At 44.6% G+C, this 26,223-nt stretch overlaps 1 protein-coding gene across 2 annotated transcripts in view; it reads right to left on the bottom strand.

The window, feature by feature from the left end:
* MSRB3 (methionine sulfoxide reductase B3) overlaps positions 1 to 24,655 on the bottom strand; it is an 83,486-nt gene extending 58,831 nt beyond the window's left edge. The window contains exons 1-2 of one of the 2 annotated variants that reach the window (XM_082757491.1): positions 24,525 to 24,649; positions 5,709 to 5,835 (exon numbers count right to left, since the gene is read on the bottom strand). In XM_082757491.1, the coding sequence (XP_082613617.1) occupies positions 5,709 to 5,784 (76 nt within the window). In that variant the 5' untranslated portion in view covers positions 5,785 to 5,835; positions 24,525 to 24,649. Of the gene's footprint in view, positions 1 to 5,708; positions 5,836 to 24,524 lie in introns of both variants that reach the window. The other variant, XM_082757492.1, reaches the window with a different exon arrangement.
* Between the last annotated feature and the right edge of the window lie 1,568 nt (positions 24,656 to 26,223).

Consider the following 26,223-nt stretch of genomic DNA (forward strand, 5'->3'; position numbering starts at 1 on the left):
TCTTTGTGTGCTGTCATCTCTCCTTTACATCACATTCTTCTGTTCGTTATGCACTCCTCGGAGGAAGGACAAAGCTGGGAGTTGCTTTTAATCCAAGGGAAAAGAGTGAAGGCAGCCCTGAAAGGGCGTCTCAGACCTCCTGTTAGACACTCATAACTAAAAGAGCAGCTTTTCACTGGAGCCTTTAAAACACAGAAACCCAGTTAGTGCTGGAACGTCACCTTTCACATCCATCTTTTACATTACATTTCAGCAGAAAAAGCAGAGAGCCCGAGTTGCACAGGGCACAGCAGTGGAACAGAGGAAATTTATGAGCTCCCAGAATTAAAACATTCTTGCAAGAAAGGCAAAAAGGGCTTGTGGTGGGTCCTTTATGGGAGCGGGGAGGGAAAGCAAATGACCTTAAGAGATCCTTCAGGGAATACGTCAAGGAACTGGCTCTGTGCACAGAGCTGGGAGCACATGAAACTTCTCCTCATCCCGTGGTACTCAGCACCACAGACCCCCTGCGAAGCCCCTGCCCAGGCAAGGCACAGGCAGAGCAGAGCCTCTGGGTAAGGGAGAGAATGAGGAGGAGAGCAAAAGTCAGCATGAATGAGGAGTTAAAAAGGAGCCAAAAAAGGGTACACAACCTGGTGTTAAAAAAAAAAAAAAAAAAAAAAAAAGTACATTAGCAACGGATTTCTGGTCTTCTGTATCATCCCAATTTTTGCAAGCATCAGGCATCATAAGAGTATCACTCCCAATGAGATATCCACAAATAAATTTTGTTTTAAACTGTACTGAAGAAGATATTTTAGACTGAACATTATTATACAAAATAAACATTTGTAAATAAAACATACATATAAACATATATATTTAAGCAATACCACCATTGAATATAGTTCCATTCAAACAGCTACACAAAGGTAATTTTTTAAACCATTCTCAAGCCATTCAAAAACAATAACTTTATGCTCTGTTACGATAAAGCAGCGTTCTATGGTCATCATTATCACTATGAAGCAAAAGAGGCATACGAACACGATTATGTATTAATGGCAGATGAACAGCTTTACATGCTATTTGCTATTGTGCTCACATAGTGCATGCTCAAGCATTTACCAAACTGATAATTCTCATAATCCCTGGGAGGGAGTGAACCAGGTAATTTGCAAGACTGTATTTTAAGTTTAAAAGAAATTTCAAATCGATATTTGCTATTCTTAAAATCATTATTATATAATTAGCTTCATTGAAATGAGTTTTGATTTTTGCCCCCCAACCAGTTCTGAGGAACAGGAACACCCATCCGAGACCTTGCATGACACACGTAAGCCCAGAGCAAATTTCTACATTCAAGTTATAAACCCCAGAAAATAGGGATTTATAACAAAAACATTGACAGGCATTTAACCATAGCCATACTAGAGGGTATTGTTATACAACATATCAGTCTCACTTTTATTTTCTTTCAGATCATGTGAAGAGCCATCTGTAATAGTACGTCTCTGGTGATACAAATTACGGAAAGCTATAGGAAAGTTAAAACATTCATTATGGAAATTACATCTCCGAACATACAAACACACAATATGAAACGTTTTCAGATATAACTTGAAACGCATAAAATTTAAAAGCAGCTAACGCTCTTTGAACATACTAGACTAAGATCTTTTCTTGGCTTTTCTTTGCTGAGGCCAGATCTGGCAAACACTACGTGCACAGATAATTTCACTGACATGAGCAGTTTGAGAGTTCAGAGGGACAAACGCATAGGAATAAGTCATGTACGTAGCTGTTTGCAAGATCTGCTCCTAAAAGTAATCCTTTATGTTAACAAGATTACTACTAAAAGTCCAGTTCTGAGAGTCAGGAATTTTCTGTTCACAAGCTCTTCATTTCAATTTTATGGAAAGACATTATACTGAAACTTGGAATTAACAACGGTTTAATAAAACAAATTATGAGAAACTATACCATAGATATTTATTTAACAAAGACTTACACCATATGCCCAGCACCATCTTCATACAGATGTGTTGTATCTTAATCTAATCCTAGAAAAGCATGTTTTCCTACTAGCAATTAAACACTTCACAACAATTTAATATTATCTAGGACTTTATTGTTTCATACAGGTCCTGGAAAAAAATAGCAAGTCTACTCATGTAATGTTTTCATCATTACTTTTGCTTAATTTTACAAATACCATAAATCTCTTTGATCTACAGGAGAAGCAAAGCGAAATTATCTCATGCAAAAACGTGATTTAAGCAGCACAACATTCAAAGTGTTAAAGAAATAAAGGAGATTTTTTTAAGAAATGAGAACCAATAATAATTAAAAGACACAGCAAAGCAAAATAAGGTATCTCTTTATATCTTGGTGGTCTGCTACAGAAAACATATGTACATGGAATCTGCATAATCATTATTTGTATCAGTTACTTGATGCTATGCACTGAAGCAGCTGAAGTATTTTTTGCATTAAAAATTTTGTATTTGTTTTTGTGTTTTCAAAAAGAAAAAAGAAAAAAAAAAAAAGAAAAAAAAAAGGTGAGGGTCAATTTCTTTTAATTTCTGTGAACTAAATCCTGGCAGGTGCTGAATGCATCCTACATTTCCAAAGACATTATAAGCATTCAGCTCTAATACAGCATGCTCAAGAAGTGACACTTCTAAGTCACACAAAGAATAACAGAGCTGCAATCACTGCTGGAAATGAGATCTCAAAGCAACGTGAACAGAGTTTGTGTACAAGCACAGCTTTACATGATTTTTCCCCATGCTCATTCTTTTCCTAAAATACTCCTAAATGTTCAAGAGGTCTCAGGGCGTACTTTAGGTATGAATGACTCCTAAATGGGAAGCTTTTCATATAGTTCAGGGTGTGCAAAACCACATATGCTTGGTGCCATCTGCTGGGCCTGCAGGGCTACGGCCAGGCTTTGCAATGCCTGCTATGAAAAAAGCGCTGCGCTTAGGGCAAAGCATGCGCTGGCTGTGCACATATTGAAACGTTTAGTCCTAACTTCGGAAAAGAAATATTTTTAAAATACAATTTGGAAGAATGCGTCCACACCGCAGGTGCTAATATACAAATGGAGAAAGAGCAAGTATAAACACTTCTCTGTCCCAGTTATTAATTCGGTTTATGAGTAGCCCAGCATAACTCACACGTGCTTGCAAAAGTGTCTCAAGGAAGAGAAAGGTCACCCTATTCTAAGATACTTCTTAACACAATTTCATTCATTTAACTCGCTTCTGATCTACCAATATGACTGTTTGTTAAATACAAACATCACGTGGCACCATTTTGCTCCCTGCAGGATGGTCAGAGGTACCATTACAAGCACAGAAACTGAAAGGACAGCTTCTCATTGAAGTCCTTGTCCTGCAAATATTTAACTGCATGCAATTTGAAAGTGCACTATGAAGCCCAATTCACAGCTAGGCAGTGTTTGTCTCGGCCAGAGCCTTTGGCTTGATATTTAAGCTTGAGGATGAAGCCCCTGCCAGCACCTTGCTCCTTTATACTAAAAGGACAGGGGTTCCAGAGGATGAGCAAGTCTCCTTTCGTATCAGATTTTCCATACAGGCAGAAGCAGACAAAACTGCACCATTTCAGACTGAGAGGATACACGGCCTGAAATTATATGGTTGCAGAGCCGCAGTTCACACAGAAATGGGTGGTGGGAAAAAGCACTAATAGAATGTAATGGTAGAAAAAAAGTCATGAGAACTTGGGGCGTTTTCTGTATATTCAAAAGTTGAAGTCACAGTGGATTGTGGCATTTAAACAGATGTTGTCTCTCGATCTCATTCCCATGTTTAATCTGATACATGCTATACCATTTACTTGCAACCCCCTCAGTACACCACACACAAAAAACAAACCAAAGGCAAAGCAAGCCTACACTCATTTAAAAGCAGCTGGGGAATTTAGATTACTCTTAAAATATGTGAGATATGTGATTGTATATTATTCCACTGTTAGCAGATGAATTTTGGTTTGGAAAATACATATATACATATATATATATATATATATATTTATATATATATATATATATTTATATATATATATATATATATATAAAAAAGTAGTTAGCCAGTGGAACTCAATCTATTAATGTTTGCACAGTTATGGATCAAATGGACAGGAATAAGCAGCAGCGCTACTAGCTTTTTATTCCAAAATGTGACTACTGGATTATGCCAGAAAAATGATTTGACAAAGTAAAACAGGTACACAATAGAAAAACCTCCTACAGGCTGCGTTCCTAGCTCACCAACTTTGAGATCCCCTTTCCGGAGCAGGGACAAAATGGCCAGCAGCCCGGCTGCCCCCTTTTTAAGGTAGACACCAGCAATGTGAGCACACATCAAACGGTGCATAACAAGGGCTAAGGAAATTTGCTTATCCTATATTTTTAGGATTTTAAATCTGGCTCAGCAGCAAATAGAACAGGAAACAAAGGTCAGGCTGACACAATGTGGGCTATTCTCTCTCTTCCTCAATATGTGTTTGCAGCTCCTATCTAGGTTAATAGGAGTTTTGTGCACATGTGGGGGAAAACAGAACACAAATGCTGCAAAAATTGGACTCAGATTTAGTTCAAATAAAGTGTAATCAGCTTTAGAAAATCCATCAGCTTGAAAACTGATGTCTTATCACTGAAAAAATCTTTAGAACATCACCTCCATATGCTTGTTAAGTAGAGCTCTGGAAAAAAGTGCTTAGAACATTTTGCACCCTTATGAAACTGTTGTGAGTGCAGTACACGCACCCAAGCTGGTTCTTATTTGATGTTTCAAATACTGATCAGACAGAATTGTATCTTTTTTTATTCGGTTGTCAAGAAAATTCCTAGTAACATTCAAAATTCATTCACCGTAGCTTTTATTTTCTCTCACATGCCCACATATACTGACATTACTAGGCAGATATTACAGATACTGTTTTTGTCCAAGGGAAACACAAAATACTTAGGTTTAAGGTATTAATCGTATCGGTAGTTCACAGAGATGGGGTCTTAAGGCAGCTTTCACAGACCTAACAGCAGACCTTGGACATTACAGAAGTGCAGCTGCATCTGGGCATTAGGTTGCATGTTACCATTTAGTTAGTTATTTATTTGGAGAAGTGTCATGTAACTAAAGAATATGCTGTCAGAGGAAAGAAAGAATTACATTTTAAATTCTGTTCACTTGTACATAATTTTCAGTGCATACATATTTAATTCATACTAATAATTTAAAAAGGGACACATCAAGTGCAACTATAGCACACTTTCAAAGATTTTGGAAAACTTCTTAAGTCACCTGATTTAACAGTAATCCATATTCTAAATTCTGTTAAGTATTCTTTTTAGATATATAAAAATGGCATTGAACAGAATTGATCTTTAGTTAATTCCACTGTTTTTGCCAAGAATGAGGAAAATAATTAAAAAAATAAATTAAAAAAAAAAAAAAAGAGGTAATTAATTGGACAAGGAAGACAGACAGCATTGCCAAGCGTTCTATTATCTAGGATATGGAAGCCCTCATCCAAGCCAATGACTTTTACCAAAAACAAACAAACAAGTAAACAAACTTCTGATTCCAAGGCAGATTTAAAGACAGCAGAGCAACCCATAGCACACTGTTTCCTGCAGCAGAGACACCGGTTCCTAAAAGGGCCTTCATTACGCATGACACAACAAGCAGCACCCATTCAACCTGAGGGAAGCCCACAGGCTCGCAGGGCCACTGGCTGGCTCTTTGTCACCAAATGCAGCAGGTTGAATGCAGACATCACTGTGATATCCTCACCAACAAAACCAGAGGCAAAGAACAGGGGCAAGAGCTGAGTAGGGAAGAAAAAAAAAAGAAAAAAAAAAAAAAAAAAGAAAAAAAAAAGATGAGAACAAATTAAAACGTCAAAAATGTTAAGATACATCCACAGAAAAAAAATAAAACAAACAATGCTTACAGTTTTATCCAAGAGCATCACAAAGGAGTACCATTCTAAATGAACCTTTCTTAGCAGGTTTCTTCTGATCCCCCCTTTAAAGTTTGGATGTGTATTACATGGTATTCTGTGGAGCATATTGCTGGGCCACCAAGTGAGGGAGGGGACATTTTTGTGGGGGGCATTCACAACAGATGCCTAAGATACCTACCACAGAGCAACCTGTATGGTCAGAAGTGAGGAGGCACTGAGGGATGCCACTCAGGGCCTGAGGTAGGTGGCAGGAGTCCTGCTTCAACATCCAGTAATGCAGGACAGAGCAAAGGGGCAGGCTTTTCTATTTGTTTTTGAAAATATGATCAAGCTCCACATTTGTGAATGGTGAGTGCTAGGAACCAGTCCTTGCTAAAAATTGTTCTTTTGATGACTTGTCTGAGGAACGTGACATCACACTGTAATAAACTTCCCAGTTATCTTAAACCCCCGACTTCTTGTTTTAAAGGCAGGAAATAATTCGCATTGTAAACTGTCCATGAGATATATTTAAACAACCTTCCGGCCAGTTTAAATATAGAAAACGGAGAGATGGCAGTCGCAAGATTTTATTTGAGAAGGATTTAATGCACGAATACTAATTGTTCCATTTACCCCACGATGGGAAAGAGGAAACGCAGCTGCCTTGCAGCGCTGGCTTCAGAGGGTTACGGGACATCGGGGCCGAGAGACAGCCCCCACCAAAGGTGATCCCGAGGCTCTCGGTGACACGGCTGGAAGCAGGATTAGGCCCTAGGGGGCTAATGAGCAATGTGGCACCACCACCAGCCTCCTCCGAGCTGCCTCTCTCTGTTTCTGAATATCACAGCGAAGGAGCCGCGGGACGCGAGCACCCAGAAATGAACTGAGGAATGGTTTTGTCTTGGGCATTTCCTGGATAAGATTAAGAAGCCGATCGCAGCTTCTTCCGACCCCCTAACGAACAAACGCGTAATACACGGTCTTATATATTACCACATCACTCTGGAGTATATCTGATGGAAAACTGCTTGTATTAACATGCCTGAACTCTGACTTCTCCAAACTAAATTCGCTGCAAAACCAAAACATTTTTGTGTTACTAAATGGAGACAAAAAGGAGGGGGAAGGTAAGTACTGCACAATGAACAGCCTGAGAGGGCCATTAAACATAAATAAACATGTCATTTTCACGAGTGACTGCAGGACCGGTTTAAAAAAAAAAAAAAAAAAAAAAAAAAGGAGGGGGGGAAAATTCCTCCAGAGCAGACTACCGACTAATAAAAGATCAAAGGTCTGTCCGTAACGAACACTACAAATAAAAACGTGATTTTTTTATTATTATTATTTTTTTTTTTCCCTCCCAGCGACCTTCACCGCCAGGAATAAAGGGCGCAGTGAAGGCGTAATTACCGGGCCAGGCTGCAGCCTCGCCGCGCTCCCGCAGCTGATCATAAAACCCCTTCTTCCCACCCTGCCCCGGCGAGCGCGGGGCCGGCCGGCCGCGGCCATCTGGCTTGTGTCAGAGCCGGCGAGGCCGGGGGAAGCGCGGCGCTGATGTCACCGCGCGGGTCAGCCGGGGAACAAAGGCGTATTTTTGCCCTTAAAAAGCTGGGGTGCCCCAGCAGCGGGGGCCTCCAGCCCGCCGGCGGGGGTGATTTATGGCTCGTGCCGTTCCCGCTCCTACTGAGATAGCCCGGCCCCATCTAGCGGTCGGCGCCGCGAGAAGGCCTCGTGAAGGACGGGGCCGGCATGGCGGCCGTGAGGCCGGCCACAGAAGCACAGAATCACAGAATTATCTAGGTTGGAAGAGACCTCCAAGATCACTGAGTCCAACCTCTGACCTAACACTAAACAGTCCTCCACTAAGCCATATCACTAAGCTCTACATCTAAACGTCTTTTAAAAACTTCCAGGGATGGTGACTCCACCACTTCCCTGGGCAGCCCGTTCCAATGTCTAACAACCCTTTCGGTAAAGAAGTTCTTCCTAACATCCAACCTAAACCTCCCCTGGCACAACTTTAGCCCATTCCTCCTCGTCCTGTCACCAGGCACGTGGGAGAACAGACCAACCCCCACCTCGCTACAGCCTCCTTTAATATATAGCAAGGTGGGGGGTGGTCAAGGCCAGCCCCAGAGGGCTGCCACCATCCAGCTATCCCCAGGCTGCTAACACGGCCTCGTGGGGCTCCTTGTCTCCATGTGGCTACACCAAAGCCCAAGCCACCGGCCCGCAGACTTGGTGGCACTTCAGCCACCTGGCCTTGTCTCAAAACACCCCTTGCTCTGGAAGCCAAGCTGGGTAGCAGGGGACAGCCCCAAGGTTTAGCAAACCCTGCTCTGCCTGTGTGTGGGGACAGGCAGCACACCACGGGCACGACCAGAGTCATGGTCTGGTCTGCGACGCTGACGTCTGCCTCATGTCATGGCCCTGCGCTCGTGCCCAGCTTGCAGGCTGCCAGCAGCTTCAACAGGAGCTTTGTTTTCTGCAGAGCTCACCAGACAGCTTTGTGACAGCTTGGCTTTGCCACAGCTGGCAGCGCAGAAACTTTTTTGTGGATGTTGTTTCCAGTCAGGAGCATTCTCTGCTATTTTGGAGGCCAGGATACCAAAGGACAGCCAGACCTTCCCCCGGATGGCTGGGCTCTCACAGAGCTGCCTATAGGAAGCCCTACACGTGCCTATGAAACATCTCCTCATGCCACTGGGCACAGGCATCTGATGAAGCACGGGGCAGACACGAAGGCATCATCCCTGCTCTGTGCTTCATGCTCCATCGGGCCTGCCAAACCTGCTGCTTCGTCCCGCTGGATCTACCTCTCCAGACCAAACCCGCTCCACCCCTCCCGATTTGTGAGAAGTAAACAGGATCATAACTCCCTCGAGTGTAAACAGTTTAAAGGAAATGATTTGAATTTGCCAAGGATTATAAAATAGATCTTGACCTCTTGAAAATGTCAAATATTTCAGTGTTCACCAAAATGTTGTTATTTAGTCTCAAGTATTCGTAAAGACTTGGAGGATATATAAGTCCTGAAAGCCCAATAAAATATAACTAAGCATTCATGAAAGTATTTTATTGCAGTTAACATATTTTATTCTTTTATTGCTGACGTTTTGATCGCTATTTTTATTTACTCTGTACATTACAGCAGTGCCCAGTAGTTTCAAGTAGGACTGGGACCTCCCGGCGTTAGGTACTGCGTATACACAAACAAAATCCCTGCTGCAGTGTGCTTACAGGCCAAGATTAAAAACTGCTTGTAAAGAATCAGCAAAGGGAAGAACAAAGTCAAAATCATTACGATTGATGCATTTGGTTTGAAGGTTAGATGGCTTTGATGGAGAACAACAGTGACGTAGCTCTGCTAGGTAAGGAAGCCCTGCTTTTCCTGCAGTCAACACAAGCTTGGCTGTGTACTTCAACAGCTTTAGGAACTGGGTTTGCACCACAGATCTCTTAGACAGGAACAGCCAGAGCATGACAAACATAAGAAGGAAACACCATCCTGTACATATCCGTGCTGGTGGCTTAAACTTCTGTCCTGCGCCCACCTGGACCTCGGTGGGGCCAAGCAAAGGCCCCACACCACAGTTCAAAGCACTTGCCACAGCCCTGTATGATGGCACCGTAACGTGAGGCTTTCCCAGTGGGACAAATGCTCCAAGAAGAGCCCAGTGCCAAACTGACAAGCCTGGGTGTTAAGACCCCTGCCAGGTCTGTCCCAGCCCTGAACACAAGCCCCGAGCAGCCAGGACACCACTGGCTCTTCCACCGCTGTCCCCGCTATGTCATTAGGGGGGATTTGGGAGCTTTCTGTTAGAATTATAAACATCATAACTGCGGGAAAGCCTTCCTTGTAGGATGCTGACACCCCACAGTTGACAGATGGTGAAGTGCTGCCCGCTTTCAAGACCTAGATCGGCAACCACAAATGTTGGGAAATCACAAGTTAGGCCCCAAAATAAACAAGATTTGATAAAAAATAACGTAGGGGGGGTCTTTCAAATTTGTCCTTCGGAAATGAAACATTTTGTATGTACTCAGGTTGTGTTTTCTCAACCTCTGTCTGCAGCTAGAGAAATTTCTCTGGGGGAAGGCCAACTTGAGAGATAAAATTCTGATATTATCACGTGTTGCTTTTAAGAGCTGTAAGAGAAACATCAAGGGTTCTCAGGAGCTGATAACACTATTGTTTTAAGGTTTTCTGCATTTAGTTTAGTTTAGTGTTTCTCCTGAAAACCCCGGTCCAGATTCCTAAAATTACAAGAGAATCCCAGCTCTCACAAGAAAAACGTGAAGTTTCAGCCCTTTCGCAGTAAATTAAATAATAACAGTAAAGCAACTGGACACCAATTCTTAAGGGAACAATCTTTTTTTCTTGCACCAATAATGAGACCTCAATAGTGTGAGACTTCTACTTTTTTTTTTTCCCCATTTCCCTCCCCCCCAACCCTCAGTCTCTGGCCCCATTTTGAGGACAGGAAACAATTACAGATCCCTACATGCTCGCCAGAGAGCCAGGCTCCTATGTCAGGAATTTCAGTGTCACTGGACAAAGCAAAGGAGCAAAAATACTGCCATCCTGGAGAAATCCTAACAACTACAAGTCAGAAGACAGTAAAGGCCTGGGAAGTTTCTATGGTCAAGTGTTACAGTAACAAGTTAATTTTAATTAGTATTTGTTTTGTTAAGTTTCTCCAGTCGAGCAGAAAGTTCAAACAGTTGCTTTGCAAAAGTTTCAGTTTGTTTTGTTGTTGATTTAAGTCAAAACCAAACAAACTATAACCAAATGTTTCACTGATAAAGCTTAGTGAAATATTTAATATATGCGTTTATTCCAGTCTTAGCATTTGGATTTATTTTCTGTTTTCCAATTTGGCTTTTGCTTACTTAAATCTGCTGCCAGACAGAACAGCACAACCACCGGGCACTGCAGGAACAAGAAATGCTGCTGAGAAAGCACCATATGAGCAAAATTTTTGGTGTTTCATGGACTTCTGAGTCTAAACAACTGTTTAGTCCCTAGCTACTTTTCCTTAACACAGTCACTGCAAATGCCAAAGGCCCTTGGTCTCTCCCGCTCCCTCGATTGCATCTGAGAGTTTTTAGGGTCTTTACCATTTGGGCTAAATGTCTCAGGTTGTCACGGTATGTGCCATGGGCAAGGGCAAAAACAATGTTTAGCAGCTTACAGAGAGATATTTAATGGGGTCTGATCCAATGTCCAATACAGAACTGCCAGCCACGCAGGAGGATGGTACACAGCAAAGCGTCTGAGGAGGGCGATGAGGACAGACAGTCATTTACTGGAGGAAGAAGGGAAACATTCGCATTCCCCCCGCTGATCCCAGAGGGTCTCTGGTCTTTCACCAGCCATGCAGTTCCAAATCCTTCAACTTTGGAGGGATTATGCTAACCTTTCTCCATGCCAAAGGTACTTTCCCCACATACATATGCCTTCCTGCCTGGGTGAAGATCCTTTCTTGTCCTGTCCAAAATTGTAAAGTCAATTGACAAAAGAAATTCATCTTTAAAGAGGGTTCTTGGGCTCTGCATTTTCACATGCTTTTATATCAACTGATAATGCAAACTGAGGGCGTCTCCATAAGTTCCTGATTTGCCATTAACACATGTTGCAAAAGCTCTCTGATTAGAGCAACATACTTTAATAATTAGCAGCTAACAACATGCAGCAAAACATCATAAAGAGAATTATAAATATAACCTTCTCAAAGGCTTACTAAAGAGGCATAAAATATTTTTAGAAGAAACTAATTGTGTTAGCCTTACAAGTATGCGAAGGAACTGTGGCATTTAACTTGCACACTTGTCTGTATATAGCTTTATTTCCACCTCCCCTCATAAAATACCAGCTCCTCAATTAAAGCCACAGCAGTCAGAAGTGCTCAGCCTGAATTCCCACGTCACTTTTAACGCTCGCAATTAAAGCACGTTCTCCATAGCTGTTCGCTCTGGAATGTGCAAACCGAACGTCAATCCAGTCTACTTTTAGGAAGTTTACGTTGTGCCCTGATAAAAGAGGTCATTACTGCCATAACCCATAATATCTGAGTGGAAAACCAGGAAATGTCAAACCTTAAACTTGACATTACTCCCCGTGCTGCAGAGCAAGCAGAGGGACAGGCGGGATGGGGCACAGGGGGTCCTGCTGCCCCAGGGCTCCCAACACCCTCTCTTTCTGACCTAAAATGGGGAAAAATGGCCTGATCTGGTAATTTTTATATCCTAGCTGGGATGTTTCAGCAGCAATATTGCCAATATTCATTATTTTAACAGCGCCACCTAACAGAGATGAGATTTCCTGCAGTCACTTTTTGATCCTCCTGCAGGCTACAGTCATCTTTTCAACCCAGTAATCCATTAAAACCTTGGAAAACGAGCCAGATTCTGAAACCGCTGCTCACAACTCAGGATGATTTCACCGACTTCAACAGCTGAGAAGAAAATGTGCTAAGTAAGGAGGCAGCACTTTGTGTGCCTGTGAGTTTACGTTCATATTAGAACGGGTATCCGGGAACAGAGAAGTGATGTGTAAGAGAAAAACCCTACCTCTGGGCAGAGAACAAAGAGCTATATTTAATTTTCATTTAATGCTTGGATTGAACTAACATTCTGCCTGGTACGGGCTGCCAAAGACGGGAAGCTCACAGTCCCTCACAGGAATATCCCTCGCTGTTGGCTCAGCTGGCTCTCACGCTGCTCCCATCTCCAGCTCACGAAAACCAGACTGGCAGCAAACAGGCTCGTGAAACAAAAGCCCTGGGAGGTGTGCCCAGGGACCGAGTCGAGAAGGTAGGAGACAAGAAAGAACAATCAAAGCAAAGGCTTTTTTCAACATCTGTACCCTTATGGGGAAAAAAATGAGAGGGGAAAAGCACATCTCCCTGTTCTATAACTGCTCCCACTGAAGAAAAGAGCTGTGACACTGAATTCTCCTTGTTTTAATAAGTGCCACTTGCACACAGCATCACAGTGGTACTGGTCCCCCTGAACTGAGAGCGTGGGCCAGGGCCAGGAGCCACGGGGGGAAGAGGACTAAGTGGCCATTAGCTAATTTATCACAGCGAGAAAGCATCAGGAGAGAAAGAAAGGATTACCAAAAGTAAGGCATGGGACTCTAATAAGGATATTAAGAGCAGTGTGATAATGAATCACAGCAGTTCAATACTTGGAGTGCACAGGGCAGGAAGGTTAATTAATTCTCCTGTAAGTAACACAAAAGCTAAGAGGGTCCTTGCTCGAGGGGCTGGTTTTGGTCTTGAAGGAGGGGTGTGAAATGAAAGGAGGGAGACAAGACATTGCAAGCCTTGTGGGAAATAGAACAAATGGGAAGAGAAAAGTGAGGTTGCAAGGAGACAGGAACAAACGGTGTCACCCCAAGGAGAGGAAGAGAGGGAGCAGCCGAGCCACGCGCCCCAGAGCCTGGGACAACCGAGGAGCTGTTCTGTTAAACTGGGAGCCTCCGAGCCTCGCAAGCGCTCCCACATCCCATTGCCAGACTCTTACCCGACGGTTAGGGCTGGCAACACTTCCCACAGGAGCGTAAATATAGGTCAGCTGGGATTTTCCCCCATCTCTTCCTGCTCCTCCCAGATCCGACGCACCAAAATAGCACGCGGCTGCTGCGCTGTCGGTTCCCCTGCCCTGGGAGCCTGCCAGCACGCAGCTCATTCCTTGTACGGAGCGAGTTTATAAGCACGGCACTCATAAACCACTCGTAAATGGGTCTGCTGCGAGACGCAGGATCCTTTCAACATCTTGAAAATTATCTAATCTCTTCCAGTCCATCAGTCCTCTCCGGTGCGGCGGTAAAGGATTAATTGCTTCTGGTGCTGGCGTGATGAGATACAAGTGTTCTGGAAACAACCTTTTAATTTAACAATTCCTACTGGCAAGCCTGAAAGCTTTTTGCTTTGCTCACCAATGAAGAATTTGTTTTCAGTACTGAAGGAAAAAAAAAAACACACAACAGTTTTAAACCCCCTAGACTTGTGGGTTACTGCCGCACAGGAGCTTTAACCCAAAGGTAGGCCAGCACTGAAGACATGGAAGCTATTTATACTCACAGCTAGATTTGGGGAGGCGTGCTCTCCCTCTCCACCAATATTTGCTTTGTCAAGCTTGCCAGCACAGCAGAACTCTTAAGCTTTCTCTTCTATTTTTAATTCAGGAAAAATCCCGTGCATTATTTACCACTCTCCTTTTTTTTTTGCAGTGAACAGAAGCCCTTCAAAGGGAATTTCTGCTGTGCTTTCCCGAAACAACTTCAAAAAGAAAAAAAAGGGATAAATTTTCAAGGTTAAAGCAAGAAATCACTTGGAATTGAGTCCTTTTAAGCTGTGTTATGCAGTGAACCTGAGCTCAGGACTCCCTCCTCAGCTTACAGCGCTGGCCTGCCCAGGTAAGGGCGCACAATGGATATGTGATAGGAGCCACGCCGCTGGGGAATAACGGCTCATGAAACGAGGCAAAGAGAAAGCTCCAGTGAGAACTGATACGACTTCAACAGGACCTCCTACCTGAAACATCAGCAGAGAGCGCTCTTTCCAAAAGGCACTCTGGAGCATCATCTTACTCGTTCCTCAGCTGAGACAAGTGAAAAAGCCCCGTGACACCTCGGCAAACGCGCTCCTGTCCCTGCCAGCATCACAGGTGAGCTTAAATTGAGAAATGGCACTCATTTTCGGAAGAAAACAAGGCCCCTAGGCACATCAGAGCTACAAGCAGTTAGCATTTCAGCCATGTTTTGGCTTCTGCTTTAAAGAGCTCTCAGAGAAAAAAAAACTTTATCCAGGATAAGAGACCCCACAGAACCAGTGCTCCCTGCCACTCGGTGCAGGATCGAATGCCACGGGGTTACAACATGTACAGGAAATTACCAACAAATACTCACTAAGTATATGGCCAGAGGAATTTTTAGGTATTTCAAATGCTTTCAGGCGAAAAAGCGGATGGTGCTAATATCTATCTACACGGATCTGCATATAATATGCCCATAAGCGCCAGGAACCCTGCTACAAAAATAAACTTTCCTGGTGTAACAGACACATGGAGCCACGTCCTACCTACACACATCAGCCTGTGCCATTGCACTCAGCATTCAGTTCCTCAGCACAGGTCAGCTGGAAGATGTTATCTCTCCGTATTTTTATGATTTACCACATCAGAAAATATGATTTTTAAAACAAAACGTGAAGCAGACACGAGTATCACCTCATATTTTGTAAAAATAAATAAAATTAAATTTGAAAAATTGGGAAAAAAAAAAAGCTTAGAAGCAGAGCTTTGTAAAATTTCCTCCTGATCCCTTGGCTAGCTGGCATAAGGGCACTCCAGGCCAGCTGAGGCTGGTTGTTTGGTTTTTAGCCTCGCAGGCAGCAGCAGAGCATTTTGAGCTAAGGCCATGCAAGCTGCCTCTCCCAGCAGCCTCCCTTACATGGACATTTTCTCCATGGCCGTGCCTAAACCCAGTACCACTCCTCCCCACAGAGAGGAGCCATCTCCCTGCCATAAAACCGCACAGCACCATGAGCTGTCCCGCAAATTACAGCCCCGGCGCACACACGTCAGAGGAATAAAAGCACTCTGCAAAAACGTACCTTTGATCACAGAAATTGTGTCATGCTCGTATTTAGAACATCCTTAGGAACATACGAGAAAACCTCAGCCTTTTATCCAAAAATAGTTTTAAAAACATGGCATGAAGAAATTCTAATCCTGCACGAAGAATATAAAAGAATTGCACACAAACGGTAATAGTTACATTAACCATCCCCAAAACAAAGAACCTTTATGTAGTTAAAAAGAAAAATAAAATTAAAACCACATCTAATCCATACCCCAAAAAGTCTCCCCTCGTCAGAGATGTACTGATGTTTTTAAAGATTGCTAACTCACCAAGAAGACCCTACAACAAATAAGGAAAGAGGAGAATTTATTTTATATTTTAAATGTTCCCTGAATACACAGTACTACAATCCAACTGAGTTAATACTGAATGCCAGTGACTGAAAAGGGAGAGAGCAAAGACTATTTCTGCCCTAAGAGCAATGAACTTGATCCAGGTATGAAGCCTGCTTGCTTTTAAATATCTGCTCAAGCTGAACTCAACAAATACTTGATTTAAATCTCTGTAACACCATTTTCTTAAAACAAATCTTCACTTCCTTAGGCTATCTTTAAGCATGTTGATCAACAAAAAAATTACACTAAATTTTCTGCTACTATTTAATAACCAGGATTCTACGTATATCTACATGTATTTAGGGAATTACAGGGATAAATGCATGTATTCAGGGCTTCGTTTTCTTCATACAAGAAAAAATGTCCAAGGACAAACTTCCTTTAATGCAAAATTTTTCTTGGAAACTGTGAGCTGAATTCCAGTTCTCATTCCAGTGCAGTTTAAAAAAAGGCACAAGCGTAACATTTTATTTTTTTTTAATTAGCTAAATATATTTACCCTGGATGTGCTGCACAAAATTCTGCACCACTGGGCATCCTGACGCTGGTTTTCAATTCATGAGCAAAAGAAATGTTAATTCTAGCTGAATGTATCGAGACAAGCTGTAAAGCCATGATTTCAGCTGCAGCTGCCAGGCTCGCTCCCTGCTCCTCTCAGCCACAGTTTCACAGCTCTGGAGCTCCCACACGGCTCAGCACCCCAAGTTAAACGCAGGAGGTTTCTTTGCCTGAGCTGTTCTTACAAAGCACCAAGCTTCACAAAGCCTTGCCCCAAAATGCAGCGTGCTGCCACCCTGCTTGGGGTCCCGCTCCAGAGGAGGAAACACCACAATTAATGCCCCGCGAGTCCTCATTTCTCCTCTCAGTCCTGATGTCTCACACCACTCCCACAGACACGTTAGGAAGCCCTTACCAGCTGGGTGTTCGCTTCGAGGCTTTAAAAAACACAACACAACAATTCTTGGTTACTAGCCTGATGTGCTCGTTAGGTATGCTATTTCCATAGCACTTGGATAAATATGCAGAAAGTTTCTCATCCTCTTGTATTTATGTGTGTTTAATTAGGTGCTCACGGGTATAACTTCTCTAGATGCTTGGATTTATTATGTAGTTTCATAGGCAGATGATAAGAAAATAAACTATAAGCTATGCCATGCCCAGAGCAGCTGTGGGTGCCCCATCCCTGGAGGTGCTCAAGGCCAGGCTGCATGGGGCTTTGGGCAACCTGGGCTGGTGGGAGGTGTCCCTGCCATGGCAGGGGGTTGGAGCTGGGTGGGCTTTGAGGTCCCTTCCAACCCAAACCATTCTGTGACTCTATGATCAGGTAAGTCCGCCTGCAAATTTCAGTATTTGTAACCAAACACAAAGAAAGCAACAGGCACAACACATGATCAGGTTGGAAATAGGTCTGAAATATCTAGATGGCCTTCCATGCCACTGTATTTGAGGGACTTTTTTAAGGAACAGAGGCAATCAGGTAAAGCAGCTGCTATGACTGATTAGGGACTGCCCTGGCTCAGTTGCACAGATCCTGCTCTGTGCACGGCTGCCTGTGGAGCACGGCTGCCCCTACATCACTGATGGACACCATCCACCTTCAGAAAGGTTTGTCAGCTGGTGGACACCAGCACACAAACACCGACCTTCTGTTTCTGGCCCACAAACCCAAATATTTGATGAAACAGGGGATATACCAGAATCACAACTGGATACCACGCAGTACCAATTGCTACCAAATTAGGCACAGCCAGTATTAGTCTTCTGCTAGAGTCTTCATGGCCTGATCCCGCTCTAGAGCCCCCGAGCTTCCTGCAAACATCCTGCATCACTTGTTCACTTAGGAAGTAACCACAGCAGGAGCAAGTCCCAGCCCCAGCCAATAAATCATATGAACAGAGAAGATGAAAGATGAACAGATTGAGATGGTAATTCCCATCCCACAGACTCCTGAAAACTGAAGGACTCAGTGCTCAGGGCTTTGTAGTACTTGTTTTGGGGATGTTTCTCCTACGACCCCTGTATAAGTTTCCAATACTGCACCCATGTTCCCTGGTCCAAGGCTGACTTCTGCTGAGGCAGCCTCAGGACATCTCAGCCCACGGCACAAACAAGCCCTTATTTGGGCTGAGCCAGACAGGGTGGGCAGAAGTTTGGATCACAAAAATCAAGGGTAGTAGTCATTACTCCAAACCCCAAGTAACTCTGCCATTGCAATGCAACAGATTAGAAAACTCGCTCAGCTCCAGATTGAACTCGTACCGATTTCGTGTCCTGACCAAAGCCTAAAGACTCAGCCTGATTAAATCTTGCTTTTCCCACAGTCAAAATTTCAGAGGACATTAACAATGCTGGAAGCAACCCTTCACAAAACACTGAGGAGTAACATCCCATTTCTCCTCAAAGACCACCCGAAATACTCTGCAGAACTCCCATTCCTGATCTCCTGCTCAGGAAGGGCCCATTACACCAATCCCCTGTAAAACTTGAGGTGAACATTTTTCTCCCATCATTATTTTTCTGTCAACATAAGGAGTGTTGATGACTGTCCATTATACCCCTGGGCTTGTGTTTCTTCTCCTACTTTGTCACAGCTTTGGAGACCTTTATCGAAACTTATCCAACTTTCATTCTCACTCAGAAATCCATTTCAGGTGCTTTAGCAAGATAAATATGAGACTGTGGATCTGAAATTAGGCACACTAATGTCGAATCACTGTACTCCTGGATTATGAGGCTATTTTGTGTCTGCAACCTTTGTCTGAGGTTGCACTTCCTTTTAGGGTTACAAAACTTACCCTAAAGTGTTTGGGAAACTACCTGAGACAATCCTTCATGAAAGGTAAAGCATCTCTGAGGATGTCTGAAAGGCTTTTGCCTTTCCAAAGCTCACAGGTAAGCTGACAATGTCAAATTTTAAAAAGGGAGAAACAGTGAGCAGTGAGCTGCATGTCTATAAGCATACCCTCAACATCCAGAAAGCTTTTAAAACAAATTACAGAAAAAATCCATAATGGGCACCTGAAAGGTAATAAAGCAGCCAAGACAGACTTGCAAAAGCTAACCCCGTGAAACCAGTAACATTTCCTTCTGTTCTACAGGCAGGAGGAATGCAGCAAATGCACCAGAGCTCAAGCATGACAGACTTTTTGACAGAGCCCTCAGTGGTATTTTCAGAAGCAAGCTAGAAAAGCATCTCCCCTCTGGATCAAGGTCCTGCCAGTCGGGAGCACAGCTGACTGCCAGGCTGGAAGAACACCCCAGGGAGTCGACAAGGGCCCAGCACTTCTCTGCAGGGAAGTGGGTCTGCAGAGACATCAACTGACAGCAGCAGGAAGCGCTCCGAAGAGCTGGGCAGAACTCAAGACGATCCCAATAAATTAGAGAAATGGTCAAAAATAGTAGGATGGAATTCCATGCAGCCATGTACAAAGAACCATATTTGGACTTTATCAAAAAAAAAAAAAAAAAAACAAACAGAAACACTCAAAAAATCCAAAAAATGGAAAACAAAAACAAAATGAAGAGTGCAAGACCAGCAGCAGTACTGCAGAAAAGGATGACAGGGTTACAGTGCCTACAGACTGAGCTAACAGTGTGATAGTACTGCAAAAAAAGGCAAGTGACAGCCTGGAGACTATTACAAAGAGAAGCATCATAGACAATAGCAGGGGCTGGGAGGAAATCTGCTCTCCTCAGCAGCGAGGTACCAGCTGGAATATGGGGCTGGTTTGGGGCATAAGACAGAAGTAACGTGGGAGAGTCCAAAAGAGGGGAAAAAAAAAAAAAAAAAAGAAAACTTCAGAAAGTCTGACATCTGCAAAAATTTTTGAAGAACTTTGTTTATCTGCAGGAGTGACTGTGGAGATGCAACAACACTCTGAAAACCTGCATCTTATCTTAAATAGTGTTGCACCAAGAAGCTGTTACAGTGTGTGTATCCCTGCCAGCGTTATTACTTGCCTGGCATATTTTAAATAAAAAGCCATTACTCTATAATTCATAAGTAGCAAAGCAATAAAACCTCTCCCCAGCCTTCAGCAGCTACTGCATTTCATATTTTAAAGGACCTCAAGGGCAGAGTCTGAGGGTCTTGCAAAGCATTGGCAGTCATCTGACCTGGCGTGGCTTGACCCCTGCTAAAATAGCTCGGCACGGCTCAGCACCTCTCTGAAGTTCAGAGGCAGGCAGCAGAGCTGCCGTGTGTTTTTGGGCGCAGGGTGCCAAGCTCTGTATAAGACCAGAAATGAGGAAGAGCACACAGAGCAAGGTGTGCTATCAGCACTTCCCTCTGTCGATACGGAGTTAACGAAACTGATTTTAATGCTGGAAAAAAACAGGAGAAACTGAGGGTACCACCCAAAGTACATTTTACCTCCTCCTCTCCCACAGACCCGCACTGCAGCTGCTGCTGGTGGCCCGATGCTGAGCCTCTCTGACCTGCTCTGCGGGCCTGGGCTTCAGGATCACAACAACTGGGTCAGTGCACGGCCAGACTGGAGCAGGCACAGCAACCTCACACCAAACCAGCACGTGCTTTAGGCTGGCCCAGCGCTCCTGGACCTGTCACAGGGGTCCAAAGGCCAGACCACTGAGAGCAACGCCCTTGTGAACCTGACCCCGGGCAACCGGCCACGCAGATACTTGAAAATACCAGTGGCTAAAAGCTCTGGCACCTTCCCTGCATGCTTTTTGAGCCCCAGAACCAGGTGCTGGGGAATAAAGTTCAATGAGACCAGGGCAATCTCTTAGCCAGGCTGCACATTTTCGGGACTGTTTTCTCTTGGCATGGACTGGCACAGATCGCTTCCTCAGGAAGCCACTAAGATGCCTTGGGTTGATTTCTTTTTTCCATTCTCATTGTGCAGTGGGAGTGAAACCGATGGCATTTGGCAGTAACTTTCCACCAGCACTATTGTTATTTCCTGGCAGCAGGGAGTTGTTTTCCATCAGGTGCAACGCAAAGGCGTTGTCCCTCTCTGGAAGAACAGGGAGTTAAAAAGCTCCTGGGGGAAATACACCCAAACGCCACGCTTGGAGTTCTTGGACCTGGTATCCTTTCCCACCAAACTATGCACACTATGTATGTTTTGCTAAATTGCTACCTACATTTCAAAGAAATCCTTAATCCCAGCATTTGGGTGCTACTGAAAGGAAAGCGTGAGCGGGGGAGCTCGGCAGCAGTCCTGTCTTCACGTTTTGTCCGTGCAACACTCAAATGCTGAATGATGTTTAAACACAAAACTTACTGGAAAGATCATTTCCACCGCTCCCTGTAAATAAAGAAGCACTTGTGCTATTAATCATGTTACAAAACAATGCCGAGCTCAAATTTAAGTGCGTGAAGACAGCAAAACTGTGTTAGCACCTTATAAGTTTAAGCGCTGCTCTTGCCTGTTTTGGGCTGGTATTGTTTCAACTCCTCAGGTCTTAAAGTCCTTACTGAGAAAAGCCTCTTTATTCCCCGGAACAGTTGCTGGATTGTGTGGCTTTCAGATAATGCTATTGAAACCGAGGCTGTTAAATGAGAACCAGAAGGCTGGAGCTAAGGAGATAAATTATAATTTCCAATCGCCTCCTGATGAATGGAGCTCCCAAAGAGCTCCCATGGCCTGCTTTCACACAAAACAGAAGGATCGCCATCCTCACAGGTAAAGGACACAAAAATCCCCTTTAAAGCCCAAACGCCATTCTTCATCTTCTGGTAGAAGCTGATGATATAACGCACGCTCCCGTCCCTTTCTTAAGTGCCAAATTGGAAATTACTTCTAAAACACTGCCAGTTAGTTATATACCCACACATTTCCACAGAGGAGGACTTAAATGCTTAGTTTTGTGCTGCTGTAATAGCTTACAGAGAAGCCAACATCCTTCCGAGGTGAATGAAGTATCTGGAAAGATAACAACACAGCCTCACAGAAGCGACAGGAGCGAGGGAGGTTAACCAGTAGCCGCTTCATGCTCTATGAGACAAAAATGAAAGCCCCAAAGGCTGTAAGTTTTTCTGGTTTTGTCCTTAGGTTTTCAAGATCTCTGCTTACACGCGGAAAGTTGCCTCTAAATAAGTCCATGTATGGACACGAGTACTCCAGAGCAAGAAACCACCGATTTCCCCGTAGTCCTGGAGTCTGTTCCAAAACAAGCATACCAGCTCCAGAGTGACTCGGGGGCAGCTGAAATCCCTACCCTGCTTTATCCTACATTCATTCTATACACACCGCTCTCAATGCACCAGGAATGTGAGGTTCCATTTTCCTGGGGGTCTCTTAGCTGAAGGAACCCACAACCAATTCAGGGCTAGACCGAGCTACAATAAGGCAGACAGTTTACCCCAAGTTGCCATCAGCTAAACCCTGCACGGTGCAAGGAAGTTTGTGCCTTGGGGGCTGCCCAAACTAGAGCTGTTAATGAAACTAGAAAAAGAATACAAAGGGAAAAAGAAAAAAAAAAAAAGGTCATATTCCCTATGTAGGACTGACACAAATGTTGCACGTTGCCTGAGTGTTGATCTGTAATGAGGACGCACTTGAATTATGCAACTCACCGGAGCTATCTGAAAATTGGATGGCTTTACTGCATCGCTGCCTTGTAGCGGTGCCAGCCAGATGCAGACAGGCAGACTTCTTGACCTTCTGGCTGAGAAGATTAAATCCTTAACAGCAAGATCTCTTCTCTCCCTCCTATTCCCCCATCCTTTCAAATACACCCAACAACATAACAAAGAAACCTTTAACCATTTATTTAAAGGGAATTTTAACTTTCTAGCATGTCTCAGGTTGGGCTTTAAATAAATAGGCTGGGCTTTAAATGATACAGAAAAAAGTATCATCTTTAAAGCTGACTAAATGCAAGCAGGCAAACAAAATCCTCTTCATACCTTCCTAAATATCAGGGCAACGTACCAAGTATCTTCCTCGTGCGCAAGTTTCCCTTATCACACAGCTGTGAGGAAATCTTATGGTACTTGCAAGAGCAAAATCCATATTAACCAAATCCCTGAGGGAGGGTATAAACAGCACCCCTTGGAAAAATAAACAAGGTCATTGAGTCAAAAGATTTTATTTTCGTCAAGGATCAACTGCTTTATATGGCTTTGGTACCAAATATAGAAACATTACAACGGCACTATTTTTAAAGATTGTGTTTTTTCGGGGGGAAAAATAGAATTCTTTTTTTCTCCTAATAGGTCTTCTGTAATGTGTATTGTAAAGATTCAAGGAACGTCAGACAGGAAAATGACCAACCAACCGCAGTCTGGGACTGAGCTATAGATGGCTGAGCTCCACCAGCCCCGGTGGTTTTGAGAAATCACTGCAGAACTTCGTCCAAAAAGTAAAATCTCCTTACAGGAATTATAGGATTATCTAGCAACGCTGGTTAAACTATTCGCTTTACTTAATTCCCTACGTATATTTAAAAAGGTGGCTAAGGGATGCTGCTCTGAATTAAGCCGTGCCTACAGCAACGCGGGCGATTCTTTTCGCAACTATGAGCAAACGTCTGACGAGGATGACGAGCCACATGGAAACTGCTTCCAGACCCAGGCTTTAAAGGGCACCGTTACCAACCAAATTTGGCAGCCCAGGGGCCGTGACGAACGGCGGAGGCATGCAGTTGGGAATCGTCAGCAAGCAGAACCGCGAGCGCTCGTGGCAGCTCGGCGAGGGCACGGGCAGGACGAGAGGCGAAGCATCAGCCCCTGGGCTGGAAATACCCGGCGCTGTGCCCTGGTGGGAGCAGAGCCGGGTTTTCCTTGTAGGGTCTGCTCGCCCCAAGCAGGCCGTGCCAGGCGGGCGAGCTGTCTGCCCGCTGCACGTCGCGGCTTTGGGACCGAGCTGGTGGCCACAGCGGGAAGCTTGGGAGGGAAAGAGCTCCAAGCCTGACGCGTACACAAAGCTCTGCGCTCCCCTAGATATATATAAGCTCAAATCTCTTATGAATAGCCGGTATTTATCGCTGGGGAGCAGCAAACACCTGGCACTGCCCATGAACACCCCTCGCTAGGCTGTGTTTTCGGCAGCCCTTTGGGGTCAGGGTGCCTTGGGGCAGCCCTTACGGGGACCCCAGAGGAGCCGGCGTTTGCCGCAGGTCTGTCACAGCCACACGGCGCTCAACTCAGCCTGGCGACAGCCCTGGGGGCAGAAAGGAGCCCCAAAACCCGCTGGATTAACCCGAAAAGGGGCCGGCGGGACCCCAGCCGCAGCTCGGACGCGCGCAGCGAGCCCTTTGGGGTGGAAATAATGCATCCAGAAACCGCTGAGCGGGCTCTGGAGGCGCACACGACGCCCCAGCTCCCCTTCAGGCCGCCGAAACCCAACTCCCCGAGCCGGGCACGGCGGGGAAGGGACCCGCCGCCCGCCACCCCCTCACCCCGGCACTGGAGGGGGTAGGGACCCAGCGGGGACCCGGCCTGCTCGGGGCGGCCTCGGAGGCCCCGCGAGGCGGTGCCGGGGCCGTGCCGAGGTCCCGTCCCCCCCCCACCCCCGCAGGTGCGGCCCCGGCTCCCCCCTTTTCCTCTCCTCTTTCTCCTCTCCTCTCCCCCCCGGCTCGCCCTCCCCTCGCCGCAGGGGCCGGCTCCTTCCTACCTGCGGCTCCTGCGGCGGCCGCCAGCGCCAGGAGGAGCGCGGGGAGCAGCGGCGGCGGCGCAGCGCGCATGAGGGGAGGCGAGGAGAGGAGAGGAGAGGAGAGGCCGGGCCCGAGGGAGCGACGGCCCCGGTTCCCCCCCGGTGTCGTCCCCCCCCCTTCCCGGGATGGCGGGGACGGGCCCGGCGCCCAGGCAGGCCTGACGGGAAATTCCTGGGCACCGGCGGCCAACGCCAAATATGAGCAGAGCGCCCCGAGCCCCCACCCCCAGCGGGCTCGGCAGAAAGCGAGGAGCTTTACCGATTCTGTGACATTTTCCCATTTCTACGCCAGCCCCACAACTCCCTCAGCCTCAGCTGCCAGCCTTCAGCAAAGCACCCCCCCCCCCCCCCCACCACCACCCCCCTCCCAGCCCCGACCCCCCTCAGAAGTTGAGGCAACTCCCTGCAGGCTGCAACCGAGTATCCACAGAGAAAAGGCACCCGAGGAGCTAGGAGGAGAGACACGTGTAAAAACCCCTAATAAACCTTTAATTTGAGTTTGGTTTGCTTTTCCGTGTTTTTTTTTTTTTTTTTTTTTTTTTTTTTTTACAGGACAGGGTGACAAATTACAACAAACATCTGATTTTTTCCTCAAATGTTCGGGTATTATACACATTCCCATCTGTCTTGCAGGAAGGGATATTGGTCAACTTAACAGTTTACGGTAAAATAAGCTGCATAATAGTACATATTACAATAATAATGTACAGTGTTTACAAGAAATATATTTTAGAAGCAAGATGGATGCATTTGTATCAAGATGCGACCTTTTAAAATGCCACAACTATTTTTACATTCACTCTTGCAACAGGTCACAAGATGGGGTCACTAAGGTCAGGTTAACAAATCACTATGATGCACATCAAATACAACAAAATTAGTTTATATACATATATATAATACATATACATGTATATTATACATATACATATATGTATATAGTAAAACTCATCAAAATCTACCAGACCTGGCACAATCCACTTACCCATCAAAAATATGTACTTGTCCTCGGTAAGTAGAATTCTGCATGGCTGATTATATATTATATATACTCATTCATTAGCATCTGAGACATAAAACTGAGGATTTAAAATTTTTCAGTTAACAAACTCCAATAATAAACATGGTGCCCACAAAAGCACAAAGGTAAGGCACAATAGGATTTTCTGTTGCAGAATAGTGTGCATCATGTTTACTTAACCATAAGAAAAACGTGCATTATTTGTGCAAGTCCATGCTGCAAATCCATCATATCTACAAAGTAAAGTGAGTTAACGATAACATTTTCTGGACTGGTGTGCTTCCAGTCTCAACCCCTACGGGATATTCAGCTGGATACTTCGATAAAAATCACTGTGGAAGTTGGGATCAGTAAAGCCAATAATCTTAGATTTGCAACTAAACTTCTCAGCAACAATTTTGGAGTTCGGGGTAAACATTAGTAAATTTAGAGTTTGGTATCACAAAATTTACTGTCAGCTGTACTTCTAAGTTTGTATCAACCAAAATTGTTGCAAGGAAGTATGTACCTTTTAACAGTTTGTCAGGTAACTGGTTCAGTACAACAAGTTACAGCATATTGGGAAAGTCACTTAATCCCAAATGGTATTTTGTCACAGCCCTGGCAATTGTCATAATAAATACAGCTTTTCACAAAATA

This window comes from Aythya marila (assembly GCF_965140915.1).
Source record: "Aythya marila genome assembly, chromosome: 1".
Lineage (NCBI taxonomy): Eukaryota > Metazoa > Chordata > Aves > Anseriformes > Anatidae > Aythya > Aythya marila.